General features: G+C 58.2%; 2 protein-coding genes across 10 annotated transcripts; both read left to right on the plus strand.

Annotated features, from left to right (window-relative positions):
* Nucleotides 1-1,273: 1,273 nt before the first annotated feature.
* On the plus strand, nt 1,274-4,265 carry IL36RN (interleukin 36 receptor antagonist). Of its 9 annotated transcripts, none has more exons than XM_037807200.1 (5): nt 1,274-1,755; nt 1,968-2,623; nt 2,764-2,849; nt 3,554-3,681; nt 3,924-4,265. In XM_037807200.1, the coding sequence occupies exons 3-5, from the start codon at nt 2,765-2,767 to the stop codon at nt 4,146-4,148; spliced, it is 438 nt and encodes a 145-aa protein (XP_037663128.1). In that variant the 5' UTR covers nt 1,274-1,755; nt 1,968-2,623; nt 2,764; the 3' UTR covers nt 4,149-4,265. The 9 variants fall into 9 exon arrangements, with proteins under 9 accessions (XP_037663128.1, XP_037663131.1, XP_037663134.1 ...); XM_037807203.1 differs by having other exon boundaries at nt 2,525-2,623; XM_037807206.1 differs by having other exon boundaries at nt 2,591-2,623.
* Nucleotides 4,266-10,153: 5,888 nt separating this feature from the next.
* On the plus strand, nt 10,154-15,738 carry IL1F10 (interleukin 1 family member 10). Its single transcript, XM_037807630.1, has 5 exons — nt 10,154-10,294; nt 13,200-13,264; nt 14,742-14,827; nt 15,077-15,204; nt 15,432-15,738. Exons 1-5 carry the CDS (start codon nt 10,184-10,186, stop codon nt 15,642-15,644), a joined length of 603 nt encoding a protein of 200 aa, XP_037663558.1. The 5' UTR covers nt 10,154-10,183; the 3' UTR covers nt 15,645-15,738.
* Nucleotides 15,739-25,821: the final 10,083 nt, after the last annotated feature.

The following is a 25,821-nucleotide window of genomic DNA, read 5'->3' on the forward strand; positions in this document are numbered from 1 at the left end:
AAGTGCAAATATAAATAAATTTATAGAGTTGGTTCTGTAGGGCTGGGGAAGGGTAGAGGGCCTGAGAGGTGGCTGCTAAGAGGTATGGGGTTTTTCTTTCTGTAGTAATGAAAATGTTCTAAAATGGATTGTGGTGATGAATGCACAACTCTCTGATTATACTTAAAGCCACTGATTGTACACTTTGGATGGACTGTATGGCATGTGACTATATCTCAATCAGACTGCTTTGAAAAAACCACTTTGCCTATGAGGCAACTCTTTTGGGAGTGGTTTTGGTTTCGGTTGTTTTTTTGGCAACTGTTGCAGTGTTGTTTCTAGTTGGTCAATTTATGGTCAATTATGGTTTGTGTAAGGCAGCATTGACATTAATTTTGGTTTTCTGAAAGGTGTTTATCACATTTGTGGCATTATGTGAATAATGGATTATTTTAGAAACTTTGAAAAAAATCAATATTTTATTTTATTTATTTTTGAACACTTTAAGACCTTTTTAGCTCCTATGTCTGAATACATTTCTTTAAAATTTGTACTTTAACAATAAATAGCTTTCCATGGTATTCAAGACATAAATTGTTACATGCTGACACTTATAATTAATTTGGATCTATCACAGAGAGTACATGGAGGTATTAAAACTACACAAATTGTTTCACAATAAAAAGTTACTTCATCATTTAGGCGTTGGAGAAAGATCAACCACAGACAACATGAGCTGGATTTTATTTCCTAAGGAAATAATCACACACGAGCAAAGGTGCTGATGCAGAGATGTTTGTCATGGTCTGGTTTCCAACAGCAAAAAAGAAAACGAACACCATAAAGGACCAATAATGATTGATTGGTGTAAGTAAATCACGTGCACCTATACACTGAAAGATGATACAGCAATTCAAAACTATGGCATCATTATTCGTATTTGATATGGGAAGATATTCTGCAGTTTTGCCACGTGAGAAGAGCAGACTGGAAGGAGCATAGTTTCTGTGATGCAGTCGATGAAATCTGTGGTCCTGTGACACACGCAGAGGACAGTGCTGCCGCGGGCTTCCTGGTCCTGCACTCACTGAAGGCGCGTGTCCACGCTTCTCCTTTCGCTAATCTGGATTTTCAGGTTTTTCTGACATGAACTTGTAGGCCCGACCTCCCCTGGGCAGGAGAACCCCACCTCCAGCATCTGCCTAAGTGGTTAAGGCAGGAAGGAGGGGAGGGAGGGTGAGGGGTGAGGGGTGAGGGAGGGGAGGGAGGGAAGGGGGAGGAGGGACGGAAGGGGCCAAGCTCAGGCCCCTCTCCTGAGCTGCTGTCCACCTGCCCCCAGGACTGCGAGCCCCCGGGGGTGCAGGAGCTCCGGGCTCCGGGGGACCTGGGGAGCCCCCGGGGGTGCAGGAGCTCCGGGCTCCGGGGGACCTGGGGAGCCCCCGGGGTGCGGGGCTGCTGTCAGGGACCGTCTCGGGGGTTTCCCGCCTCCCGGGCGCTCCCGGGAGGCTGCGGGTGGCGCGACACCCTCGGGGCCCCTCCCTGATAATGCGCAGTTAAAAGGGCTGCGCCTTCCTGGAGGCGCAGCAGGCTGCGCGGGCTCCGCACCAGAGCGCGGCCCTCCGAGGCTCCCGGGGGCGCAGGGCTTCCCCTCCCCGCTGGGCCGGGCTGTTCCGAGCCGGACCGGGCCTCGGGGCAGGCTGCGCACCCGGTTCCGCGTCCCGAGCCGAGGAGCGGCGGCGGCGCCAGGATGGTCCTGAGCGGGGCGCTGCGCTTCCGGTGAGCGGCGCCTCGGGGGCTGCGGGCGGCTGGGAGGCGCTCCTCGGGGCACCCCCGCTCCTGCCGCGGGGCCCGGACGCCAGGGGGACGGGCGAGCCGCCCAGGCCGGGCCGAGGCCCGGCGGCCCACAGGCGGCGGCCGGAGCCAGAGGCTGCCCCGGAGCCCCGCGGCACCGCCTCCCCGACGCCGGCCCCGGCTGCCGCCGCCTCCAGGCTGCCCTCGGGGTCGGAACAAGCAGACAGACCCAGTTCAGGCGGCCGGTCCACGGCGTGGAGGGAGCCGGCACCTGCCCTTCGCTGCCCGGCGCGGCCTTTCCAAAGCGTCTCCCGGCCGGGGGCTCCTGGTCCCCGCGTGGGAATCGCTGCTCTCCATGTCCCCTTACTGGAGACCACGGTCAAACAGCCTGTCAGTGACCTTGCGGCTTCCTCAGGTAGAGAGGAAGATCGTCCAATCGCTTAGTGAGCCATGACCCAGTCCCTAAACACACTTCTTTTGCCATAAAACATCTGGGGAAATCCCCTTTAGGATCCACCTTTCACCTCCAATGCCAGAAAACCAGCTGAGATCATAGGGGGGAAATACTTTGAAAAGTAAAATGAAGGAATTTTAAATTTAAGGAAACCTCTCCCTTAGTAGAGAGTCTGCCTTGAATATTGGACATTCAGATTTTAACGAGGAGCCGGCCTGGCGCATCCTACCCACGGCCCTGGCTCAGCAACTTGGTACTGAGGCCGTGGGGACCAGCCTCCTGTCTGTCTTGACTCAGCAGCGGGAGGAGCCCACCCAGACCCCCGGGCTCCGACTCACGGCCGGTTTCTCTTCCTAACACCCCAAGGAAGGAGCTTGGCACAGCAGACTGCTCGTGAAGGTGCACTCCCCAGCCTCGGAGGGGTCTGTGGGGTCCCCTGGTCTGGCAGGACCCCAGCAGCGCTGAGCCCACCAGCCCCTGCCTGTAGCACAGCCGAAGGGAGGGGGCCGGGTGACCAAGGGGTCTCCACCGTGTTTCAGGATGAAGGATGCGGCCCTGAAGGTGCTTTACCTGCAGGACAACCAGCTTCTGGCCGGAGGGCTGCACACGGGGAAGATCATCCAAGGTTGGTGGAAGCAGGACCCTCATTCTCGGGCTGGAGAGGGCTTAGGGGTGTGCTAGGTGGCACTGGCCGTGGGCCCCCAGCCTGAGCCGGCCCAGAGGCTTCACCAACCCGGGTCTGAGCAGGAGGAGGGGTGGGCACGGGCCTCGGCACAGGTGAGACCCGGTCCCAAGGTGAGGGCTTCCGAGGCCCATCACAGGCGGGCTTGGAGAGACGGTGCTGAGGGCTCTCTGGGCTCTTACTCCCCCGTGGGGGGTGTCCGCCTCCCCCAGCCCCTCTGCTCTTGGGGATCCTTCATGACCGGCTCTGCCCCCCTCACCGCCACAGCTCCTCTCTGGAGCAGTGCACCCCTGATCACCCAGACACCCTTGGTGGCACAATGCCAGGCCCTGTGTGTGTGTGTGTGTGTGTGTGTGTGCTGGGGGTGGGGTGGGTAGAGAGAGGAGGCGCTCCTCTGGCTTCAAGACCCTCACTGGGTAGAAAGGTGTCCAGACAAGTCTAAAGGGAGGTGACCAAGGCAAGGGGCAGACAGAGGCACGGGAGCTGCGGAGGCAGTCAGGGTTCCCCTGGGGCTGGGGGCTGGAGAGGACACGCAGGGCCGGGGGCTGAGTCACTTCCATCCCGAGCAGGGGGCCGGGTGGGAGGGTGTGCAGCTGGCAGGGGACCACCCTTCCCCAGGCCTGGAGGCAGACGCCCCTCTCCTCTAGGCGAGGAGATCAGCGTCGTGCCCAATCGCGCGCTGGACGCCAGGCTCTGCCCAGTCATCCTGGGTGTCCAGGGAGGGAGCCGGTGCCTGTCGTGTGGGCCGGGCCAGGAGCCGACCCTGAAGCTGGAGGTGAGTCCCGTCCAGGCGGCCTCCCCACCTGCCCAGAGTTAGAGACCCTGGTGCCCGGGTGCAGGGCAGCCCCAGCCCAGAGACACCCACCCGGGGGGAAGGCCCTAGCAGGGAAGGGGTTAACGGCAGCCCCGCCCCTCCCCGAGAGCCCCGCCCAGGCCCCGCCCTCCCTGGCCAACACACCCCTCTGCACCCCGTGCCCCCTCTGGCCCCACCTGACCCCCCTGCCCCTCTGCCCGCAGCCCGTGGACATCATGGAGCTCTATCGCAGTGCCGGGGAGTGGGTGCGCTTCACCTTCTACCGGCGGGACACGGGGCTCACGTCCAGCTTCGAGTCGGCCGCCTACCCGGGCTGGTTCCTGTCCACGGCGCCCGAGGCAGACCAGCCCCTGCGGCTCAGCCGGCCCCCCGAGCCCGGCAGCTGGGACGCCCCCATCACCGACTTCTACTTCCAGCATTGCGACTAGGCCGCGGGCCCCGGCTGGTAAAGTCCCCGAGATTGGGGCTCAGTCCCTGTTCCCCTGTTGGAGGGGATCTGAAAACACACGAGGGGAACTGGACTACCAAAAGGATTTCCAGGGAGGGCAGGGTTGGGGCACTGGGGGATTATTTGTGCTTCAGGGCAACTTGCTGGGCGCCCCTGGACCCCAGCAGAGCCTTGTGGGCCCAGCGCCCCACCCCGGGTTCTGTCCTTCTCTGGGGAGGAGAGGGGGTCGGTCCTTGGCACGGCCCCCACCCCTTCCTCCTAATTCTGCTCCCTCACGTGCCTTTCCGTTTCTGCAGAGGGGACGGTCGCCCTGTCCTCTAGCCCTGGGTGTGGGTGGTGGTTCCGGGGGACCCGGGGGTGGGGGGAGGTCCCTGAGGGACTCTGTGGGGGGTGGTCCCAGGGGACCCGAGTGTGGGGGATGGTCCCAGGGGGACCTGGGCATGGGGGGTGGTCCCGGAGGGACCTGGCATGGGGGGGTGGTCCCTGAGGGACTCGGTGTGGGGGGTGGTCCCAGGGGACCTGAGTGTGAGGGGTGGTCCCAGGGGACCTGGGCATGGGGGGTGGTCCCTGAGGGACTCGGTGTGGGGGGTGGTGCCAGGGGACCTGGGCGTGGGGGGTGGTCCCTGAGGGACTTGGGGTGCGGGGTGGTCCCAGGGGGACCCGGGGGTGGGGGGTGGTCCCAGGGGACCCGAGTGTGGGGGGGGGATGGTCCCAGGGGACCCGAGTGTGGGGGGTGGTCCCAGGGGACCCGGGCGTGGGGGGTGGTCCCTGAGGGACTTGGTGTAGGGGTGGTCCCGGAGGAAACTGCTCCAGTTCAGGACACGACGCTGAGCACGGCATGTCACACTTTGTTGAAACCTGAGATGCAATTAAAATCCAAGGTGCTGCTTTGTATTCACATGGAAAGATGCTCATGGCACATTAAGTGAGAAAAGCAGGTTATAACGTAATGTATCTTTTAATTCCATTTTATTTAAAAACAAAACAAAGCAAAACCACCTATCTATATGTTCTGCATAGAAAAACTTCCAGAAGGGTGTGTTTAAATTTTAACAGTGTCAGGGTGGTGGTATTAGAAGTGTTTTTCTTTTATTTGTCTGTATTTTCTAATTTCTCTACCATGGAGATGGACTGTTGTGTAATATAAAAGCCAGCGGGGCGGCACGGTGTTTCTGATTGACCTGGGCCTCCACTTCCCCGAGCAGAGTTCAAGTTGAATCGGCCCTGCGTGCTGGTCAGCAGAGCTCCTGCACGGCCGCTGAGAAAGGGGACATGGCGGGCTGGGGTGGTGGAGTCTCGTGCATGAGGGACCTCCAGGGCAGGACGAAGCCTTGCACTCTGACCCGGGGCGGCAGCAGCCCCTGGAATCCTGACGGTTGCCGGGGGCCCCGCACCTCCCTTGCCGTGCCAGTGTGGGTGCCACGTCCGGAACGAGCTCTGGAAGACACTGCGGCCTCTGTCCTGCCCTCCCGCTGCTGTGTGTGGAGAGACCCCGTGGGGAGACCCCATGGCGAGGAAACGAAGCCTCCGGAGCAGCCCCGTGAGCCAGCTTGGCAGCAGGCCCTCGAGCTCCTCAAGCGTTCCCTGGTCTGCGGCTCCGGCCTTGGCTCACGAGGGACGCTGAGCCGGAACCAGCCAGCAGAGCTGCTCCCACACTCCCGACCCTCAGAAACTATGTGCGATAATAAGTGTTGTTGCTTTCAAGTCACTTGTTATGCAGCAATAGAAAAATAGGCAAGGAAAGAGCAATAAATTCATTTATTTTTTAATTACATTTTTCTCCGAGAGTTTTGTTTCCCTTCTCAGATGATCAAATGTTCTCCTTTCAAGCCAATCATATTGAGTTTGTTGAGTGTCCTCTCTTCCCAGGAGGTTTAGATCTTGCTCGACCCCTTCAGCCATACCCACCAGGACTGTGAACCCAGGGTCTCTGTCTAAACTAGGAGCAGAGAGCAGCAGCCGAGTCTGAGCCCTAGCTGTTCCACGTGCCCCAGCGGACTGGACTGGCAGGTTTGGAGCTGGCTTTGGGCCTGGCGAGGTGCTGGCCAAGCCGCGGGCCCCGCAGCCCCAGCTGGGAGGTGGCTCAGGTTCTCGGGCAGCAGGCAGCAGGCTCCTTTCGGGCCTCTCGGGCTCGGACCACACGGACCCAGGCACCAGGCTGTGTTTCTGCAGACCCAGTCGCACCCTCTCTTTGTCTGCAGGTCCAGACACGGTCCCTACTGCTCCCTCTGCTTCAGGTGCTGCTCCTGTCCTCTCCACCTAGAGAAGTATCTCACCCTCAAAGACCCTGCTAAGATGCCACCTCGAGAAGCCTTTGCTGAGTTGAGCCGTTGGTCACCTGCTCTGACCGTGCTTTGTGCCCACCTCTGTGCGTTAGTTAGTTGACTTAGTCCGTGCCCCTGGGATGAGCTCAAGGTCAAGGCTGCATCATTTCGTTTCCTAGCACCTAGTGTAGTTATTGGGAGATAGTTGGAACCCAGTGAGTCGAGGATGTGGAAATGATTTCTCCACCCTGGAATATTCTCTCCACCTCTTCCACCCATCTAAACAGGTCCACCCTGAAGGGAGCAGCTCAGATTCCACCCATCATTAGAGTTTCTCCAGCCTGAAGCGATTGCTTCATCAACTGTGGGGTGATACACTGAAAGGCCTTCGTCAGGGATGAGCTGATGACACAAGTCAGTAGAATAAGGAGGGATGGAAACTGCTACCTTTACGAAATTATGGGCAGGGAGCCTGACATTGCAACTGTTCACGTCGAGAAGACCTGGTGGCTTTAGATTTCTGCAGTTTTGGTGGAAGCCACCAGGCGCTCCTCTGTTTACAGCAGCGTGGTACCCATGTCATGCAGGCTTTGTGCAGTTGTAGACACTGAGGACTTGGGTGTCCTGAAGGGCAGAGAGTGTGCCAAGAGCAGGTCAGGAAGGAAGAGGTGAGGGTCTTTATCCTGAAGAAGCAGCGCACAGGGAGCCCCCTCGAGGCACCGGAGGGCCTGCCGAGCGGAATTTATGTGCCTCGTGAAATTCTAGAAAGCACAGCCAGGACCAATGGATAGAAATTACATGGAGGCGGTTTCTCCCGAGTGACCAAAATTTTAACCACGAGGACCACAAACACGGTTAGGGCCTCCGGCGAGGTGGTGAGGTCCTTGGCCCCAGGGGTATGGAAGCAGAGCCTGATTAGCCCATTTCCCAGGGTGGCCACAGCAGACTTCTCCATGTTGGAAAGAGACTACGGTGTCATGTCTAAGGCCCTTGGATTCCAAGAACTTTTTACCCAAGGAGCTTCGTGCCATTTATTTCCTCCAACATGCCCCTGGCCCCAGGCTTTGATAGCTGGTCTTCTTTATGATCTTTTCATGTTTGTGACCTTGCTCCCCAGCTGGACCATAAAAGTGCAGAACAACAGGGCCCAGGTAGTGCCCGTCTTTGTCACATCAGTGCGAATGCCCAGCAAAACTTAGTGACTGAATGGTCTCATAGCACACTTTAGCTTCCCAGAGAGGGCATGAAGAGAGATCAGTGACCTTAAAAAGCAGAAATTGGGTCCAATCCTGGGGACCAGCCTTTCCCATCTCTCACTCAGCAGGTATGTGAGACTTTGACTGACCTCTGCTGGAGCCTGTCATGGGGCTTTGAAAATGACCAGGTGTGGGAATTGCAGCAAGGCAGTCGCTGCCTGGAGAACACGACAGTCAGCTTCTCTGCCTCTTAAGAACAGATGGACGGATGGATGGACAGATGGAGGAATGATGAGAGGGATGGAGCGATGGTTGGGTGGAAGGATGGAGGGACGATGGGAGGGTTGATGGCGGGAGGGATGATGGTGGGAGGGATGGAGAGATGGTGGATGGTTGGATGGATGGGTGGAGTGATGGAGGGATGATGGCAGGAGGGATGATGGTGGGAGGGATGGAGAGACGGTGGATGGTTGGATGGATGGGTGGAGGGATGGAGGGATGATGGTGGGAGGGATGATGGGAGGGATGATGGTGGGAGGAATGGAGAGACGGTGGATGGTTGGATGGATGGGTGGAGTGATGGAGGGATGATGGTGGGAGGGATGATGGTGGAAGGGATGATAGTGGGAGAGATGATGGTGGAAGGGATGACGGTGGGAGGGTTGATGGTGGGAGAGATGGAGAGATGGTGGATGGATGGATGGGTGGAAGGATGGAGGGATGATGGTGGGAGGGATGATGCTGGGAGGAATGGAGAGACGGTGGATGGTTGGATGGATGGGTGGAGGGATGGAGGGATGATGGTGGGAGGGATGATGGTGGAAGGGATGATGGTGGGAGGGATGATGGTGGGAGGGATGGAGAGATGGTGGATAGTTGGATGGATGGATGGATGGACAATGGGGGGAGGGATGGAGGGATGGTTGGATGGATGGATGGGTGGAGGGACGGAGGAGTGGAGGGGCTGAGTGGAGTAATATCAATTAGAGGTCTGGGTGCTCTTTATCCCTGCCTGGCTCACGCTGCTGTCTCAAGATGTGTGTGTTTAGTAGACCGGGGCAAGTGGCTCCTCTGCAGCTGGGTTTCCTTGGAAGCTCTGCCTCATGAAGCTGCTGCCAACCACTGGAACCCCTAGAAAAGCAGAGACTCCCCTCATCTTCCCCAGCGGGTCCACGCTCGTGCTGCTCTCCCCCTCCCCCTCTGCTTCCCTAGCTGCGCCTGGCTGCAGGGATCAGGGGTCTTTTGGACCTTGGGCTCCTCAGACACACACTTGCCTCCTCTGTTTCTGAACGTCCGGGGTGGAGCTCCTTGGGGGATGTCAGCCACCAGCCCTGTTTATGTTGCTGCCCAAACCTCCAATAACAGAGTCAATGACAGTAGCTACTGCAAGGGCCCAGTGCCCGGCCTCTGCCAAGGCTTTATGGGGGACTCACTCCCCTTCAGCAAATACTCATTAGTGTCCCACCTCCTCATTACCCAAACTGTGCCGAAGACATTGTGAAATCCCAGGCTCTTCCTCCCCATCCTGGAGCCAATCACGGAGGTTCCGAGGGCCTGACCCGCCCTGGCTCACGACATAAACGCAGCAGACGCCCCGAGAACCCAGTCCCAGGCTCCAGGCGGCAGGCCCCAGGCACCGGCGGCAGGTCAGTGGGCTGTGCTCTCTCTCACTCTGCTCTCCTTCTGGCGATGTTTCTGAAATGACGCTCCCCACTCTGTCCTCCTGGCAAGCTCTCTAGAAGGCCAGGCACCCCTTCCGCGGAGAGCAATGGGATGGTAAATAGTCCAGGGGTGTGTGGGAAGGATTTGAAGAAAAGCTATGTGTTTAGTCAAATAAAGATTTAAAAATACTTATAACCACAGATTTTAGAAATTAATCCCAGAGGTAACCATCTAGACCAGTGATATTCAAACAGTATTTGGTAACACTTGGGGTTCCCTAGAAATGCTCGCTCCAGTGGACAAGGAGAACGCTTGTGGGCAGGGCCCTGGGTCTCCACCCTTCTCGGCCTCCTCTATGCATTTCATGTATCAGGAGTTGGTGTAAAATTTCACTGTGAAACTTCAGAAGTTTTGAAAGATGCTAATCTTGCCCGCCCTCTCACCTTGCCTACGGTGATAAAGTGGAGGCCGCGGGAGCAGAGGGGCGCCCCAAGGTGTAGAGCAACTGGAGGAAGAGTTAGGACCACACCCGGCTTTGCCACTCAGTCCGCCGTCTGTTTCTACGCCCGCTGGGAGTGTGCCAGGGAGGGCGGCTGGAGAGAGACAACTGGCAGCTGCCGGCAAGCTTCACGACGTCCAGGTCTCCCCACCTCCTACAAGGAAGCAGAAGCTTTCATGGAGAGCAGTGAGCAATGCAGCGCAAGTTAACAGGAGCTCGGGGTAGAGCCGCACCAGGAAGGGAGGGCTTCAGCAAACCCCGAGTCATGGGTCATCAGTATGTTGATCTGGAAAGAAACCTAATAGCCCATAATCTAATCCTGTGATTTTACGGGCGTTGGAACTGAGGATCGCGGTCAGGGGCCTAATCCTGTGTCTCTGCGACGTGACTCAAGATGAGAATTAATTTGCTAGAACCAGACACCGGTGCTGTGCCGGTGACCCTGATGCCAGAGGATGGGGAGGGAAGGTCTTCAAGGCAGGACGTCAGAGACAGCTCCGAGCGCGTGAGTGTGAAGAGAAGAGGTGCACGCTGCCTGGAAGGGGCTGTAGTGTCAGCAGGGGGTGCGAAGCCGTCGCACAAGTAGGCCAGGGCCTGGCGGTGTCTGTCGATCCCCGAGCTGGGTGGAGATGTGGTGACAGCAGCAGGGGTGTGGGCCCAGGCCTGGTGCAGCCCGGGGGGACTGAAGTGGAGAAACCAGGGGCACAGGCTGGGTCTGGGCTCGGGAGGCTTCAGAACAAGACCCCCCTTGCAGCTGGGGAACGATGACCTGCGGCTGCCCGGGATGCGGAGAGAGACGTGCGTGGGGCCCCTGTGCTGGAGACACCTCGGAGGAAGGGGGTGTCTGCGAAGGGCCTGGTGAGGAGGGCTTGCGGGGTGTGAAGGGGGTCCGCGTCAAGGGGGCCAAGGAGTCTGTAGGCTTGTCCCTCAGGAGTGAATGCTGGTCTCGCAGACAGCGGGAGAGGACGGACGAGTGTGACAGCCGAGGAGTGTGGAGAGGCCAGAGCTGTCTGGAGACCTGAGGGCTGCGGGGCCAGGACGGTCCAGGGAGTGAGGAGAGGCGGGAGCCAGGGCCAGCGGCCTCGAAGGGAGGTGGGAAGGCAGGGTGGCCTCGGCACCAGGACCCCAGCTCTGATGACCAGGAGCTCCTCACTCCGGCTCACCCCATCACCATCCTGCCAGGCCCAGGTGGGGTCTTCGGGGTAGAAGCCGGGAGTTTTGTCTACCCCAGGATGGAAGCTTCTAGGGCCCAGGGGAGTCAGCTGGGATGTTTCCAATGTGCTTCGAGCCCACCCTGCCCGACAGCTCCACCCGGGCCCTGCCCTGCTCTGTGCAGCCCACCCCCAGGCAGGGCTCCCAGGCAGGCCCCACCAAAGGGCCCCCAGGGTTTCCAGGAGGAGCCGGCTTCAGGCCGCTTTGCCCCGGGCCCAGGCCGCGGTTCTTCTGGAAATTGCTACCGAAGCTCCGTCCAGAGCCAGCACCCTGGGGTGCACTTTGAAATGCAGTCCTGGGCCCCTAGAGCTCGGGAGTCAGAGCCTGGGTTTTAGCAGCAGTTGATTCGTTTGCTCACTGGAGAGGGCCGAGAGCTGAGCTGGCTCAGGCGCCCAGGCCCGGTGGGCACGTCCTCACCACAGGCCTGCAGCCCCGGGCCGCGCTGCGATGGGCAGGAACTCTTGGGAGCCCATGATTTTAGCTGAACATTTCACTTAAAAAATTAAAACTTTCTTTATACTACAGAAGAAGAAATGTTCATTGCGACAGATTTTTCACAGATGTTAAAAGAAAATGAAATCACTTGTGCCCTACCAGCCACAGACGGCTGCCGTTACCATGTTGCTCAGAGCCCGTGGCCTTTGTTTCCACGGATGCGTGTCCGTTTACGTGGGGATTTAAGCGCAATACTGACGCTCATATTATTTATCCCGTTTTTTTCACTTAATATATTTGGAAAAATTTTATGTCATAAAATATTCTTTGCCAATATCCTTTTTAGTACAAATAATTTATTTGCTGAATTTGCCATAATTCTTTAACCATTTGCCTATCATTGGACATTTAGATTATTTCTTACTTCCCTCTCTTGTAAAAAATGATGCAGCTCATTAAATTATAATTAAATATTTGGGCAGCTCATTAGGTTTCCTTAGAACAAGGATGGCACGTGAAATTACAGGATCAAAGTAAATCCAGTGCTTTAGGCTTTCAAGTCGCGTCACTAACGTCCATCCAGAAATGCACCGATTTACACTGTTACCGGTGCCCTTTACCCTTCCCTCTTGCTGGCCCTTCCACGCCCACCTCAAGGCCAGGGACGCAGAGTCTCCATCCAGGGTGGCAGGTCCAGCACCAGCTGCCACTGCCACGGGCCCGGGGTCCTCTCGCGCCCGCCACGGGGCCCGGGGTCCTCTCGCGCCCGCCGCGGGGCCCGGGGTCCTCTCGCGCCCAACACGGGGCCCGGGGTCCTCTCGTGCCCGCCGCGGGGCCCGGGGTCCTCTCGCGCCCAACACGGAGCCCGGGGTCCTCTCGTGCCCGCCGCGGGGCCCGGGGTCCTCTCGCGCCCGCCGTGGAGCCTGGAGTCCTGCCCGCGGCGCCAACCAGCCCCTCCTACCGTCTTCCAAAGTGTCCTGGGCGCTCCATCCCGCTGAGCTGTCCTCTTTTCTTCCCACCTCCTTCTTTCTTTCTCTCCTCTAGTTTTTTGCCTTCTTAACGTTTTCTCTTCTTTTTTCCCTCCGTGCTCAGTGAGGATCACATCTCCTTGGAAAACCTCAACCCGAGCCATCCCTGCGCTTTACTTTTCTGGGCTATTTTCTTACTCCTCTTGTCCATTCTAGATTCTAGACTGGCCCTTCTGGAGTGCGGTCACTTTAGCAACAGGCTCAGGGACAGGATGATCCAATGGGAAGGGGCAGAGTCATGTGAAACTGTGGCCTGGGGCTTATATGGGGCACTGACTTCGGTTTAGATTCCTCACCCTCAAAAACCCAAGTCCCTGTGCCTCACGCCTGTCCTGTTTTCCATCTGGAACAGAACGGGGGAGTTGGATGGCCTCTCTGTGATGCTAAAGTGAGTGCAGTCCTGGGACCCTAACCCTGCCTCAGAGCAGGTCTGTCCCCAGCTCTGGGCTCGGAGCATCTAACCAATTGCTGGGGTTGGGGTAACCCTGGGCCAGGCTGGGAAGTGGCCTCTGGCCAAGCTATTAGGGGGAACCTGTTCTCAGTTTCCCAGAGCTGACGCCAGGGCATACACCCCTGACAACTGGCCTCATTTCCTGGTGGCTCCAAATGAGGGAGATGCCGGGCTTCCTGGGGAGACCCTGCTGGATTCCCCAGACACATTGCTAATGAGTGGTCTGGTGGGACCCAGGTGATCTGGAACCCACCTGGAGCTCACCTGCCCTCCTTCGCCAACAGGCCTGCTCTCCTTCCCCTCAGCAAGGACCAGGAATGTGCTCCCTCCCCATGGCAAGATACTACATGTAAGTCTCCCCGTGTCCCCGCTTTCTCATCAGGGGTGCCCGGGGTTGCATGGGAAGCCTGAGTCAGAGGGATGAGGCTCCTTCTCACTGTGGAAATCTGGGTCCCTGTAATTAAGTTTCATCATCACGGTGGCGACAGCTCTCCTTCCTGAGCATCAGACTCACCTGTGTCTTGAGAAACCGCGAGGGGAGCCTTCCCATCCCTCGTCCCAGGCCTGGACACGAGGCTCAGAGGGGTTACTAGGATCCCCGATGTCACGAACTCCCAAAGGCGGAGCCGGAAGCAGGGACTATCCGGGGCCGCACCTTTAAGTGGCGACGTCTGCACTCCTCCCCACCCAGCCTGGGTTTCTCACCTCACTTGTGTTTTACCTCATCTGAGATCTGGGTCCTTACTTGTACTTTACCGTCTCATTGTCTGTGACGCTGTCCTCAGCCCGTCGAGGAATGAGGTGGGGAAAAATGAATAAGATAAGCTTGTCCTCTGGGGCCGGCTGGGTCTCCAGGGAGTCCTGGAGCAAGCACGAGGCAAAACAGACGTCAGTGTCTGGGGCCCTCACGTTGGGGGCTGGTCCCCAAACAGAATGCTGCCAGCATTTTCCAATCGCCCGCTTCCAGCAGGTGAGTTTTCTCGTCCTACGTGCCCTCGTGGCTGTCAGGCTTTGAGAGAGAATGCGGACCTTTGTCTTTATTGCACAGGTGAACCGGCTTTAAACAGGTAGTCATTAGCTAAGGGCATTATAATTAGCTGCTACTGACAGAGCTAACCCCGGAGGCGTGGTGTCTGCTCAGAGGTTCAGCTCTCGCAGGTGACTGAGCTCCTGGAGAGAGTCGAGGCCCCAGGCGCCTGCCCTCTTCCCGGCGGAGGCTGGAGCTGCAGCCAACCACGGTGACGGGGTGCAGGCCCGGCTCCAGCTCGGATCACCTCTGATGACCTCCCACCTCTGGGCCCCGGGCTCACCTCAGGCCACACCCTGCCCCCCGCCCCGAGTGTGGGAGCCACATTGGCACACTTAATGCGACACAGCTATTTTTTTTCTTTTTGTGCATTTTCTTCTATAAAAGGCCTTTAAATTGCCTGAAAAGCAAATTGCATTTCATTATACATGCAATTATTTCCTTTACTGAAGAGTATAAACATCTGTAAGAATTGAGGCAGGCCCAGAAAACCTGGATGAGGCTCCCGGAGAACTTGGGCCTCCCTGGGGATTACTTGGGAAGGGGTGGGAGAGTCTGCACAGCCGGGAAAACGTTCTCTACCCTCAGGGCGAAGGCTCCCCTCACGCCCCCAGGACCCCAGAAGCCCTTCTCTGGCCTTGGGTTCACGTGGCCTTGACCTGTGGGTGGAGCAGCGCCCCTACTCCTCACCCGGAGAAGGGAGGAGACTCCCCCAGATGCTCCGTCTGGTGACTCGGAGTGTGGGGTGGAGGGGCCCGGGCTGCAGGGTGCAGGCTGTCGGCACTGCCCTCCATTGCAGAGTTAAGGATGCAGACCAGAAGGCGCTCTACACGAGAGATGGCCAGCTCCTGGCGGGAGACCCCAGAGCCGACGGTGGCTGTGCGGGTGAGCTCTGGGCCCCAGCCCCTGGGGCTGACCCATCCCCACCTGCACAGGCCTCTGCTTCACCGCACTGCCCCTAACAGAGGTGCACTGGCCACCTGCAGGGACAGGGAGGGGCGGGAGCTGCTGAGGTCCTGTCCATCTAAGGGCCCGGCAGGTGGGCACAGGCTGAGGCCCCCTGCCTGTCTCCCCTCACCTGGAGCCTGAAACCCAGGCCCCCCATCTCCTGGCTCTCTCCTCTCTCCCTCCTAGAGAAGATCTGTGTACTCCCCAAGAGGGCCCTGGACCGAGCCAAGTTCCCCATCCTCCTGGGAGTCCAGGGGGGGAGCCGCTGCCTGGCATGCGTGGAGACCGAGGAGGGGCCTTCCCTGCAGCTGGAGGTGAGGGAACCCATCCTGGCCCCCAGGTGCCCTGGGCCCTCTGCGTCCATCTGTGTCCACCTGCAGACGCCCCCGAGGCCACACCTCCCCGGCCCAGGCTCCTCTTGTCTCCCTCTGGGCCCAGCACCGGGGCCCTGACCCCCCAGCTCCCTCTGGAAAGACCTGCCAGGGCCGCCCAGCCCGGCCTCGAGGGCTGACCGCTGGCTCCACCCGCCCTGTCCCTGCAGGACGTGAGCATCGAGGACCTGTACCGGGGCGGCGAGCAGGCCGAGCGCTTCACCTTCCTGCAGAGCAGCGCGGGCTGCGCCTTCCGGCTGGAGGCAGCCGCCTGGCCCGGCTGGTTCCTCTGCAGCCCGGCCTCGGCCCACCAGCCCGTGCGGCTCAGCTGGGAGCCCGAGCCCTCGGCCTGCACCGAGTTCCACTTCGAGCAGAGTCGGTAGGGCAGGGCCAGGGTCCCGCCCGGTGCCCAGAGCCGCTCAGAGCTGGGTGGTCCACACGGAGGCGACCACGCCGAGGCCGGCGACACGGAGAAGACCCTGGGTTACCCCTGGGGGTCCTGGTAGGACGGGGAGGATGCGCTGGCCCTGGAAAGGGGCGAAGGGGCCTCCGGAGGGGACTTTGAGGGAATAAATGTGTGTTGTCAGCTGCTGTGCTCGCGGTGACTTTTTCAGCAGGGACAGGAGCTGGGCATGTTCTCCCTGGAAGCCTGGTGCCCGGTCCTCCTCCAGGCCCTTGGAGCCTCTAGAAAGCCAGGAGGGTCTCGGGCAGCCTGGTCTCTCCTGGTCCAAGACAGTGCCTGGGGCTGCTTTCCATTCCAGCTCTAGCTCCAGCTTGTGATCTTCTGTCAGATGCTTCCCCGTGAATCGGTCGTTTAACTGCTGGGTGGTGCCGCACGCTGGCTGCTGGTTTTGATGTGGGAGGAGAAGGGGGAGAATGGGCGGCCGGGGGGGCAATGCCTGTCCAGGCCTGTCGTGTGTGGGGTTGCAGTGGAACCTCTGAGTTGCGGTGACTTGTTGTAACTGGAAACACAGGCCTGGGACTCGGCTGAGAGCTGTGGCTGGAACGGACACGTGTTCTCAGAGTCTGGAGCCAGTCCCTGTCCACTCCCTGGGGACGCTGCGGCTGGGTTTGTGCTGGAGCAGCCCCTGGCATCAGGGCTCGGGGAGAGCCCGGCTGCAGGCCCCGTCCCCTGTGTGCAGCTACTCAGCACCCACCCACCATGTGCTGAGTCCTGACCACTGTCTTCGTCCCCAGAGTCACCGGTGAGCTGTGCGTCCTCACCCTCGTGTGCTAGGTGAGGAACCTGGAGCTGAGAAAAGTGAGGCGACTTGCTGAAAGTCACACAGGCTACAAATGTTGGAGCTCAAGACAAAACTGGCCCACCTGACTCGAAAGTCTTTGCACAAATTTTCATTCCTCTCTTACTCTAGGAGCTGGGGATAGAACGGCAAAGAAAACCAAGCTTCCATGGAGCTTACGGTTCAGGAGCAGCAAATGGACACACAGCAGGGACAATGTGCTAGAGGGTGGTGGCAGTGGGTACTCGCGGGCCAGGTGGTCAGGGCAGCTTTTCTGAGCAGATTGTACCTGAGTGGAGGCTGAAGGACAAAGAGGCCGGGCCAGGGAACTGCAGAGGCACAGGCCCGAGACAGAAAGTTGCTGGGCGTGTTCCAGTCGCCCCGAAGGCCGGGGGCTGGGACGGGCTGGAGGGCGAGGAGGAGGCCGGAGAGGCCAGCAGGGGCCTTGAAGGCCAAGTAAGGGCTTTGATTTTCTTGTAAACGTGAAGGGAAGCATAGGGAGGGCTCTAAGCAGAGGGGCACACAGCGGCTGCACGGGTTAAATACTTAGGCTCCCCCCGACGCTGCTGTCCACGGCCTGCTGTGCCTTGAGAGAGACTCACACCTGCTACGATGGTTTTGTTGAGACTGAGCTTTCTGAGGGCTTGCGCCGTCCGGCTGTGCACCACAGGCCCCGAGCAGCTCCTAGTAGTCGGAAGGCGCTGGACAGGCAGCAAAATCTTGAACAAGTGAGCAGAGGGTCACTGGGTTCGTTTGGACTTTGGGGAGACAATGGACGGAGTGTCCTGGAAGCCGTGTGGACAGACTCCACAGCTGTGTGGAGGTGGGGCCCGGCAGGGAGGGAGGTTTTATCTGGGCCTCAGAGGAAAAGTAGGAGCTTTCCAGGCAGAGAAGGTGGGCACGGGCCTTCCAGGTGGAGAACAGCTCAGAAAGGTGGAAGGAGGCGCGGCGGGGATGGGTGCCATCAGCTCGGCCAAGGCCCAGGGCTTGAGGCTGAGGAGTTGCCGAAAATTCGGGTGGGAAGATGGGTGAGGCCTGCGGAATCTCCCAGCATGCCAAGAAGGACCCCTGACACCAGTGTTGGACCCACCAGGTGGGGCTGGGCCTCACCTTCCCCTCGCCCCACCTGCCCTCACCTGCTCGGCTGAGCCCTGGCCCCTGCGGCCGCCTGGCTCCTGCTCTCAGGGTAACTGGCCCTGCTGGCATCTGGCCCAGCTCCCCGAACCACGTCCACGGGCCACGGGCGAGGTCTCTGAGGTGAAAACGCCTCGAGTGTCCACGCTGTGCCAGCCCTGGACGTAGGTGCTCAGGAGAGGAGAGGACATGGAGTCTTGAAGATGTGGTCCTTCCCCTAACAGAGACACTTGCTGACTGCTTGGCTGGTTTCTATGGAGTGGCTAGAAGACACGCAACAGCACCGGAGCCTTCGAGTTCGGTTCTGAAGGACCCTGCTAGGAGTGACGATGGGAACTCTGGTATGGCGGATTTGAGCCTGAGCTTCTGACGGGCGCATTTCAGGGGTTCCAAGGCTTGCACCTTAAATTCCTCCTCCTCCCTGGTGCCCACACCAAGGGCTTCACTCCACAAGAGGCAACCAAAGCTCTTGTTGTGTAAATACCCAGGGAAAGACCCACCTCAGGCCCCAGCACTGTGAGCATCTCAGAGGGCACTGGCGGGTCCAGACACTAGCAAACAGGCAGCTGGGGCTCGGTGAGGTGACGCGCGGGGATGGGGGCAGGAGGCCCCTTCCAGGGGATCAGGAAGAGGCTCAGAGGCTGCAGGGGACCAGCAAGGGAGCCGAGGAGGGTAGCCCAGCAGAGGCCCTGGAGGAAGCCGAGTGTGGTTGAGGTGTGTGCACATGAGTGTGTGTGCCGTGCGTGCACGCACATGTGCTGTGTGTGTCCACAAGAAGCTGCAGACCTGGGCAGGGTGGACTCATGGAGGCCTCGTCTGTATTCCAAGAGGGTCTGTCACTCAGCCAGGACTCTATGCTGACACTTCCCATTTTTCCCAAATCCTCATCTTGCAATCCTCCAGCTGCCCGGCTCTACAGGCCCAGGAACGACAGCTTAAAACGCCGTGCTCAGAACTCCACAGGGGTTTTCTAAAGCCAGGAATTCTAAAGCCAGGTTTAAAGAGGAAAAAGTAAAAACAAAGAGGATTTGAATGGAAACCGAATTTTCCTGGACCTCATTCTGCTAATGTAAACAGCCATTTCATAAATGAGCATAACGAAGTGGACGTGAGCTGGGGTTTGGCTTGCTCGGCTGACCTTCTGCCACAGGCACCTGCGGGCATCTGGAGCTGCGTGCCCGTCAGCCCAGGGCAGAGCTGCCCCCCATGTGTGCTGAACTCGCCCCACACACCGGGGTGAGCTGTGAGGTGACTACCCGGGACTCCCCCACACGCACAGCTGCCGCACATTCAGACATTTTTTGAACCTGAGTCTTGATTTCCCTGAAACCAGGATTACAGCTTTTGTGGGGGGTAAATACTTTCCGTTGGTTTGCAAAAGGCTTACTTGAAAGGCTTGCTTTCCTTATTGTTTGTGCTTAGCCAATCACATCTTTCTTGTGTAACCTCACTGTATTTACCACATAACCTCCCTGTTAGGGAAAACTTTGTTAGGGAAAACCGGAGCCCTTTTGCCTTGGCACGGGGCATGCCCCAATTGTCTCCTTTTGATAAATTAACTCTAAATTCTTACACTGTGGTTTCACTTGACATTTCCCATCCGGTTTTACATTTGCGTAACTGAAAAGGGCCCACTAGTGATTCGACCCCAAAGTTTGCCCATTGCCACAGCAAAGCCCAGCCTCAGCGACCCCCACACCTCGCCCCGCGTTGGGGGGCCCCGCCCGTTCCCGCGGCCAAGGGCTGCAGCGCCGCCGCCAGGCTGCAGGTGGCGCCCGAGAGCCGCGGCGTTTCCGCCAGGCCTAACCCTCCGCGCGGGCGGGACACGCGCACCCTCCGGGCCAGCGCCGCCCCGAACCCCCGAACCCCCGCACCCCCGAACTCCGCACCGCGCGGGACACGCGCACCCGCCGGGACACCCACAGGACCACTCCCCCAGCTGCTCCTTCCTCTGACAGCCTCCCTGGCATCTCTTGACACAGGGCCCCGCCCTTCTCTAGGACTCAGCGCACTGCTGTGGGTGAATTGCACCCCCCGAAAGACCTGCACGCCCTGACCTTGAGTGACCTTATTTGGAAATAGGGTCTTTGCCCACAGCAGGTTAGGACGGTCCCGCTGGGGCAGGAGAGCCCTAAATCAGTGTGCCTGGGTCCTTGTATGAGGGCCACGTGGTGATGGGGGAGAGTGAAGATGTGTCCACAAGCGCAGGGTGCCGAGGGTTGGCAGCAACCGGGACGGCCAGGGAAGAGCTGGGAGCAGAACCCCGCCGAGCCTGCCGACCCTTACTGCAACCCCTGCCCCCTGAGCCGTCGGAGTAGGTTTTTCTGTTTGGAGCCACCCCGGACAGGGGGACACACGCGCACTTTTTGTTTTGTGTGTGTATGCCAAGGAACAAAACAGCAGGCCCGGTCGCTTCTCCCCATGCACCTTATAAAATAAAAATCCCCGGAGCCAGAGGTGCGGTGAACTGTCGCCTCCCACCGTCCCCTCCAGCTCCCTCAGACCTTTTCTCCCGGCTCTGGCCAGGGGGTGGGAGGACAAGGGAGGGTGAGCTCCCTGCACTGGAAAGTTTCACATGAACACAGGAGCCACGATGGGAAAACAGTGTGGTCACGTGAGCTGTCCCCGTGGAGGGCCCCTGACGGAGGTGTCGCTTGGTTACACACCTGCCGGGTGGCTCCAGGGCGAGCTCACAAGCTCATGGGAAAGGGTCACCTGGGATCACTTTGCAACGTGCCTGCCCCCGGCCCCACTGTCACACTGGCCTCCTCGTTGTTCTCCACACACAAGCCCTCCAGGCCTGATGCCACCCCAGGCCTTGGCACCAGGCTGCTGTCTCGAAGGTGCTTCCCGCAGTCATTGGCAGGCTCACTTCCTCACCCCCTTTAAGCAACTGTTGAGGGTGGACCGGGCTGCCCCATTTAAAATTGCAGCACGAAGCCTCCCCAGCCCCAGAACCTTCTACCATCACATTCCAACACAGTGTGTTGTTTTAATTTATTGTACTATTTTCCTCTCCCTCCACTGGAATGCAAACTCTGCAGGACAGAGTTTTGTGTCTGTTTTGCTTGTTTACATATCACTGGTATGCCAAACCACTTATGACGTGTCTCAGGCTCTCAGTAACGTGCAAATGAATAAAAGAATCAATACACAAGGTGGTTCAGGAAACACTTGGATAATCAGTCCCCATGGACGTCTGACCCAGGAAGCTGGAGTAGAATTCCTGAGCAGTCCTGTTTGGGGGTCAGACCGTTTGGAGAAGGGCACTGGACCTGTGTCCGTATTTGGCCAGGAGTGGTGGTGGGTGGGAGTGGTGGAGAAAGGGGGGCTGGTGGGGTGGGGTCTCGGGGCTCCCAGCCCATGTTGGAAATACTTCACGTGGTGTCTCAGTTACCTATTGCTGTGTGACAAAACAACCCGAAACTTATTGTCCTGATTTACTGCTTCTCACGAATCTGTGGGTGGTGCTGGCTTGGACTGGGCTCGCGCTATCCATCTGGAGGGTCAGTGGGGCCAGGGGTTCCAGACGGCCTCATCCACACCCACGTGCCTGCCATGCTCTGGCTGCCCCCCGTCCTCCAGCGGGTCGGGTTGGGGTGCCCTCCTTGGGTTGCCACCTTAGGGCAGCATTTCAAGCAAGGGAAGGCAGAACTGTGATACCCTTGAGGCCGGGGCTCCAGAACATGCACAGCCACTTTCACTGCATTCTAATGCCAAAGCGAGTCCAAGGCCACCAGGTCCAAGGCAAGGATGGAGAAAGATCCGACTTCGTGATGGGAAGAATTTGAGGCCAGGTCTCTGTCAGCAAGGGAGGAAGAGGGTGCCAAGCCCAGGGTGCACCCCTGACTGGGCCAGCCTGTCATGCGACTGTCATGGGGATCTCTGGCAGGGACTGGGCAGGCCGTGAGCTGCTCACCGGCGAGTCCGTGCATTCGCTCAGAGCACCGAGGTTTACTCAGCAAGTCCCTGAGAGCTACCGAGACTGTCTGGTACAGGGGATCGGACCCTCAGTGCTCCTGAGAACAAGGGGAGCCCCTTGGCCAGGCTCTCCCTGGTGTTCCTTGTCCTGCTTGGTGGTTTTAACACCCACTGGGAAGCCCAGAGGAAGTGGAGACGGCCGCACCCCGGGCTCAGGGGCACCCAGGAGATGCATAGGCAGGTACAGATGGCAGCTCGCGGAGACTGGAGGGACACGGTCCTGTGCGCTTTGGAGAAGGAATCTGAGAAAGCAAAGGGTCTGTGACCCAAGAAATGGGTTCTGAAGTGGAGAAATCCCTTGTGGCCCCGAACTGGTTTTCCCCTGGAAACAGCTCCATGTAAAGGGGCTTCGCCTGCCCTTCTGACGTTCCTTCCTCTGTCTTCCCTCCCCACAGCCCACACGTGTTTGCGGAATCCTGCTTCAGACTGGCTGCCGGGAGCTGTGCGTGAGGTTTGCCTTTTGCCTTCCCCTCTGTCGCCATCTCACGGCTGCTTCGTGCCCTTCAAAGCCCCGACACACAGCGAGAGCTGAGTCAACGGATTTGAGTGGCTGTGAGCCCGAGCTGCCACCCGAGGGGGAAGCCAAGCACGTTGTCGAGGGCTGGTCCGAGACCGTCTCCAGTGCGCACCTTCACGTCGCAGCTCCAAAGTGCTGCTCACGTGGCAGACAGCGCACCCTCACAAGCCCGGTGGGCTGAGTATGAGTTTGCCCTCAGCACCAGCGGCTCTCGGATTCCTGACACGCCAGGATCAGCGGAGACACTTGTTTAAAATGACGGTTCTGGGGCCCCCGTCCCAAACTGGCTGGTGTGAAATTGTGGGTCTGAGCTGAAGAGTGTGGAAGCTGCTGGAGTCGGAGGCTCTCCATTGTGTACTGAACTTCATTTCTTCCGAGTGCAGCTTTGCCGCTGATGCCAGTTAGACAGGGTTCTCGCTTCCACCCCCAGCTTTGACATGTGTTTGCCTCATGGTTAAAAATGGAGCCTCCTGTGATAAATCATGAGTCACCCCATGGAGGCTGGATCCCAATCGGGGCACGATGCTGTGTGTGTGTGTTTCCATGACAAAAAAGAGAATAACCGAAACAGGAAGTTGAGAATCAAAACACAACTTGCCCGTGCAGAACCTCTCGCCACAACTGTGGCCCAGTGTGTCATTCTCTGCCTCGGCGCATTAGTCATAGACGGTCACGGAAAATCACCCTCATGGTGGGCAGCTCCTCCAGGCACTGCTTCCCCATGCACCCCCGAGAGAGAAGTGGGAGCCTGGCCCGGGAATGCAGGGGGGCTTGGCTCTGAGATTCACCCCCCACCCCACGCAGAAGACTGGAAAACCTAGGGTTTTGGCCCGTGGAGCAGAACGCTGGGCCCAGGGCTGTGTGGGGCTGTCAGGAGCTGTGTGGGGTGGGGTCTCACAGTTCCATGGAGGGGGCCTTACGGTTGAAGCCGCCCCCTTCCCCATTCATGAGCCTGGGCCCCTCTTGCTGCCATGGTCCTTGGGGCAGCTTGTCCTCTGTCGTGGACGTACTTCCCAGGCCTGCCAGTCACTGGACCAAAGGCTGGGAGCTCTCGCTCTGCGGGGGTCCTGGAGGGAGAATGCGGGTGCAGCCGAGCTGTCCTGCTCGCTCCGAATGCCCTGCGAGCAGTAGGTGGACGTATGACCCTTCGCCAGCATTCCGACTGTGGTGGCAGAGTGGGAGCTCCTTGGAGGTGGTGGTGGTGGGGTCTTGGCACTTGTCTCTGTGTTCACAAGCGAGTCTGAAGATCCCGGGGCCACCTCGTACGGATGCTCAGGTTTTTTGCTGCACAGCTCCAGGGACTCCTCCCACATTCTGATACCACAGACTTGAACTGTTGTGGCAGTTGGCAGTAAAATGCCTTGTACTAAAAAAGCCTGTGTTCCTGATGACTTTCTTGTTGATGGGAAGAAAATGTCTTCAGGAAAGGGAGCCTTTTGCTAATTCACTCTGAGAAGCCCGGTGGGCTCTGCGTGAGGCATTTCCCTCATGCGGAGCACGGCCTGAGCAGACGGTCATTTCTGTGGTGAGAGAACCACCGTGGCAGCAGTCAGCACCGGGCGCTCTGCAGACAGATCGCAGCATTTGGCTCGGCCCAAGGGGACACAGAAGGCTTCCCAGAGAAGACATCTAAGATGAAGCTGGGAGGAGCTCACCTGCAGGGAAGTACGGCAGCTGAGGTAGGGGAGCGTCACGTGCAAAGTCCTGTGACAAGAGACAGCCTTGTGCTTCCAGGTGGTTGGAGCAGCGAGCACCAGGAGAAGGGGCGAGGGGAGGCCTGTGGCTGCAGAGGAGAGCTCCTTGCAAGGCGTGCTACAAGCACGTTTTCTCATGGGAGGGCAACGTGAGGTCACGATGGAGGATTTGAAGTGGGGGGTCACAGCTTCAGATTTGCCTCCTAAAATAATTGCTTCCCATGGCTGACTGGAGAAGGGATTCTTGATGCAGCCGCTGAAGCGTTCCTGGCTCCAGGGTTGCTCGGCTCCCATCCAGCTGAGCGATGATGAGTGTCTGAGGGTGGTGGCAGGGGATCTGAGGGAAGTGAGTGGCTCTGAAGCTCAGGAAGGAGGCAGAGCTGACGCTTTTGTGATCGGTTATGTGCAGGGTGACGGGAGTGCGGCGGTTGACATGCAGCTACTAGTTTTGGTAGATGGTGAAGGATGACTCCAGTTCCCTGGCATGAGGAATGAGGACAGGGCAGTCTGGGGGGAAAGATGTCAAGTTTTGCTTTGGAATCTGCTGAGGCTTGTGAGCTTCTAGGTGGAGGAATTCACGGGCCGGTGTATGTGGAGTTCAGGAGACAGTTTTGAATGGAGATACAAATTTTGGAGTTTTCAGCATGAAGAAGATACTTGATCTTATGGGGTGAATGAGATTACCCAGGGGAAGAGACTGGTTGAGAATATGGCCCATTCCAGGGAGACATTTGGAAGGTAGGTGGAGGACGAAGAGCGTCGGTAGAGGGTTGGAAGGCGAGGCCTCCGGGATGGAAGGAATGCGAGTGGCTTGGGGTCGTGGAGCTCCAGAGAAGAGGGGTGTCGAAGGCTGACGGAAACCAGGTCTGGCAATACTGGAAAGTGCCCATTGAGTCTAAACTAAGAGACCCCGGGGCCATGTGCTTTTATCTTCCCCAGATGCATCTGGGAGGACAGAAAAGTGCCAGTGTTCTTGTGATTTAACGAAGTCTTCGAGGATGTGTACCATTTAGGAAAACAGAGCATGTTTTCCAGCATTATTTCTAGGGCAACTGTTTCACGTATCTGTTGCTATGTAATAAACCACCCCAAGGTGGCTTAACAAAAAGACGACGACATTCATTCGCGGTGCTTGTGAGCCTGCCATGGGCCGGGGCTCGTGGGTGGTGACTTGTGTCTCCCTCGGTGTCAGCCGGGTGCCCAGGGCAGTGTGTTCCCCGGCAGCCTCCGCACAGGCCTGGGGGTGGCACTGGCTCTCCGCGGGGGCCCTTGGCCTGTCCGGGCAGCCTGGCCTCACCGTGCGGCGCCGGGTTCCCGGGGAGCGAGCCAGGAGAGAGCTGCACCGGCTTTCTCAACCGAGCTTCAGAGTCACACGGCCTCGTTCTGTGCGTTAGGGAGCATCGCTCACGCCAGCCCACGTTCGAAGTGAGCGGCTCGGTGTGCACCTCGGGGGCCACAGGCCTCCGACAGCGGTGGGCGTGTCGCACAACCACCGGCAACATGTCACAGTGAAGAGAACAAATGAGAATTTCGGGATTTTTCTTCAGAGTTATTTTAATAGGACATCATAATTACTGAAGTAGTCAGTGTCTTACAAAACCCTGTTGTTAAAATAATACTTGCAGGGCATATTTATTTTAATTAAGTACAGATAATTTGGCGATGGCAATGGATATTCATACAGGTCTGTCTCCATGATGCACAGGAAAAAACACAATAGTCTCGTGGCTGTTTTCAGTTTAACGTCTTTCAAGATGGGTTCTTTGCACTGTTTATGGAGCAGAACTGAGGGACAGGAGCCTCTCTCTGTTGATTATATCGTCCAGGGTTCAGGAGATAAACAGCAAGAAGGCCCTTGGGCTGTTTTTCCAGCAGAAATGGTAAAAGGGACTAAAATAGGATTTTTATTTAATAATAGTGGAATGTGGAACATGGAACGTTTTCTTCCTCCTAGTGTGACCTTGGGCAAGTAAAGTGGGTGTGTTACAACAGT

Source organism: Choloepus didactylus, chromosome 17, assembly GCF_015220235.1.
Source record: "Choloepus didactylus isolate mChoDid1 chromosome 17, mChoDid1.pri, whole genome shotgun sequence".
Taxonomy (NCBI): domain Eukaryota; kingdom Metazoa; phylum Chordata; class Mammalia; order Pilosa; family Megalonychidae; genus Choloepus; species Choloepus didactylus.

Coding starts and splice junctions, on each gene's coding strand:
- IL36RN (XM_037807198.1), top strand. CDS start 1,727: ATGGTCCTGAGCGGGGCGCTGCGCTTCCG. Junction 1,756..2,763: donor AGCGGGGCGCTGCGCTTCCG/GTGAGCGGCGCC, acceptor ACCGTGTTTCAG/GATGAAGGATGCGGCCCTGA. Junction 2,850..3,553: donor CACGGGGAAGATCATCCAAG/GTTGGTGGAAGC, acceptor CCTCTCCTCTAG/GCGAGGAGATCAGCGTCGTG.
- IL1F10 (XM_037807630.1), top strand. CDS start 10,184: ATGAGAATTAATTTGCTAGAACCAGACACCGGTGCTGTGCCGGTGACC. Junction 14,828..15,076: donor AGCCGACGGTGGCTGTGCGG/GTGAGCTCTGGG, acceptor TCTCCCTCCTAG/AGAAGATCTGTGTACTCCCC. Junction 15,205..15,431: donor GGCCTTCCCTGCAGCTGGAG/GTGAGGGAACCC, acceptor CTGTCCCTGCAG/GACGTGAGCATCGAGGACCT.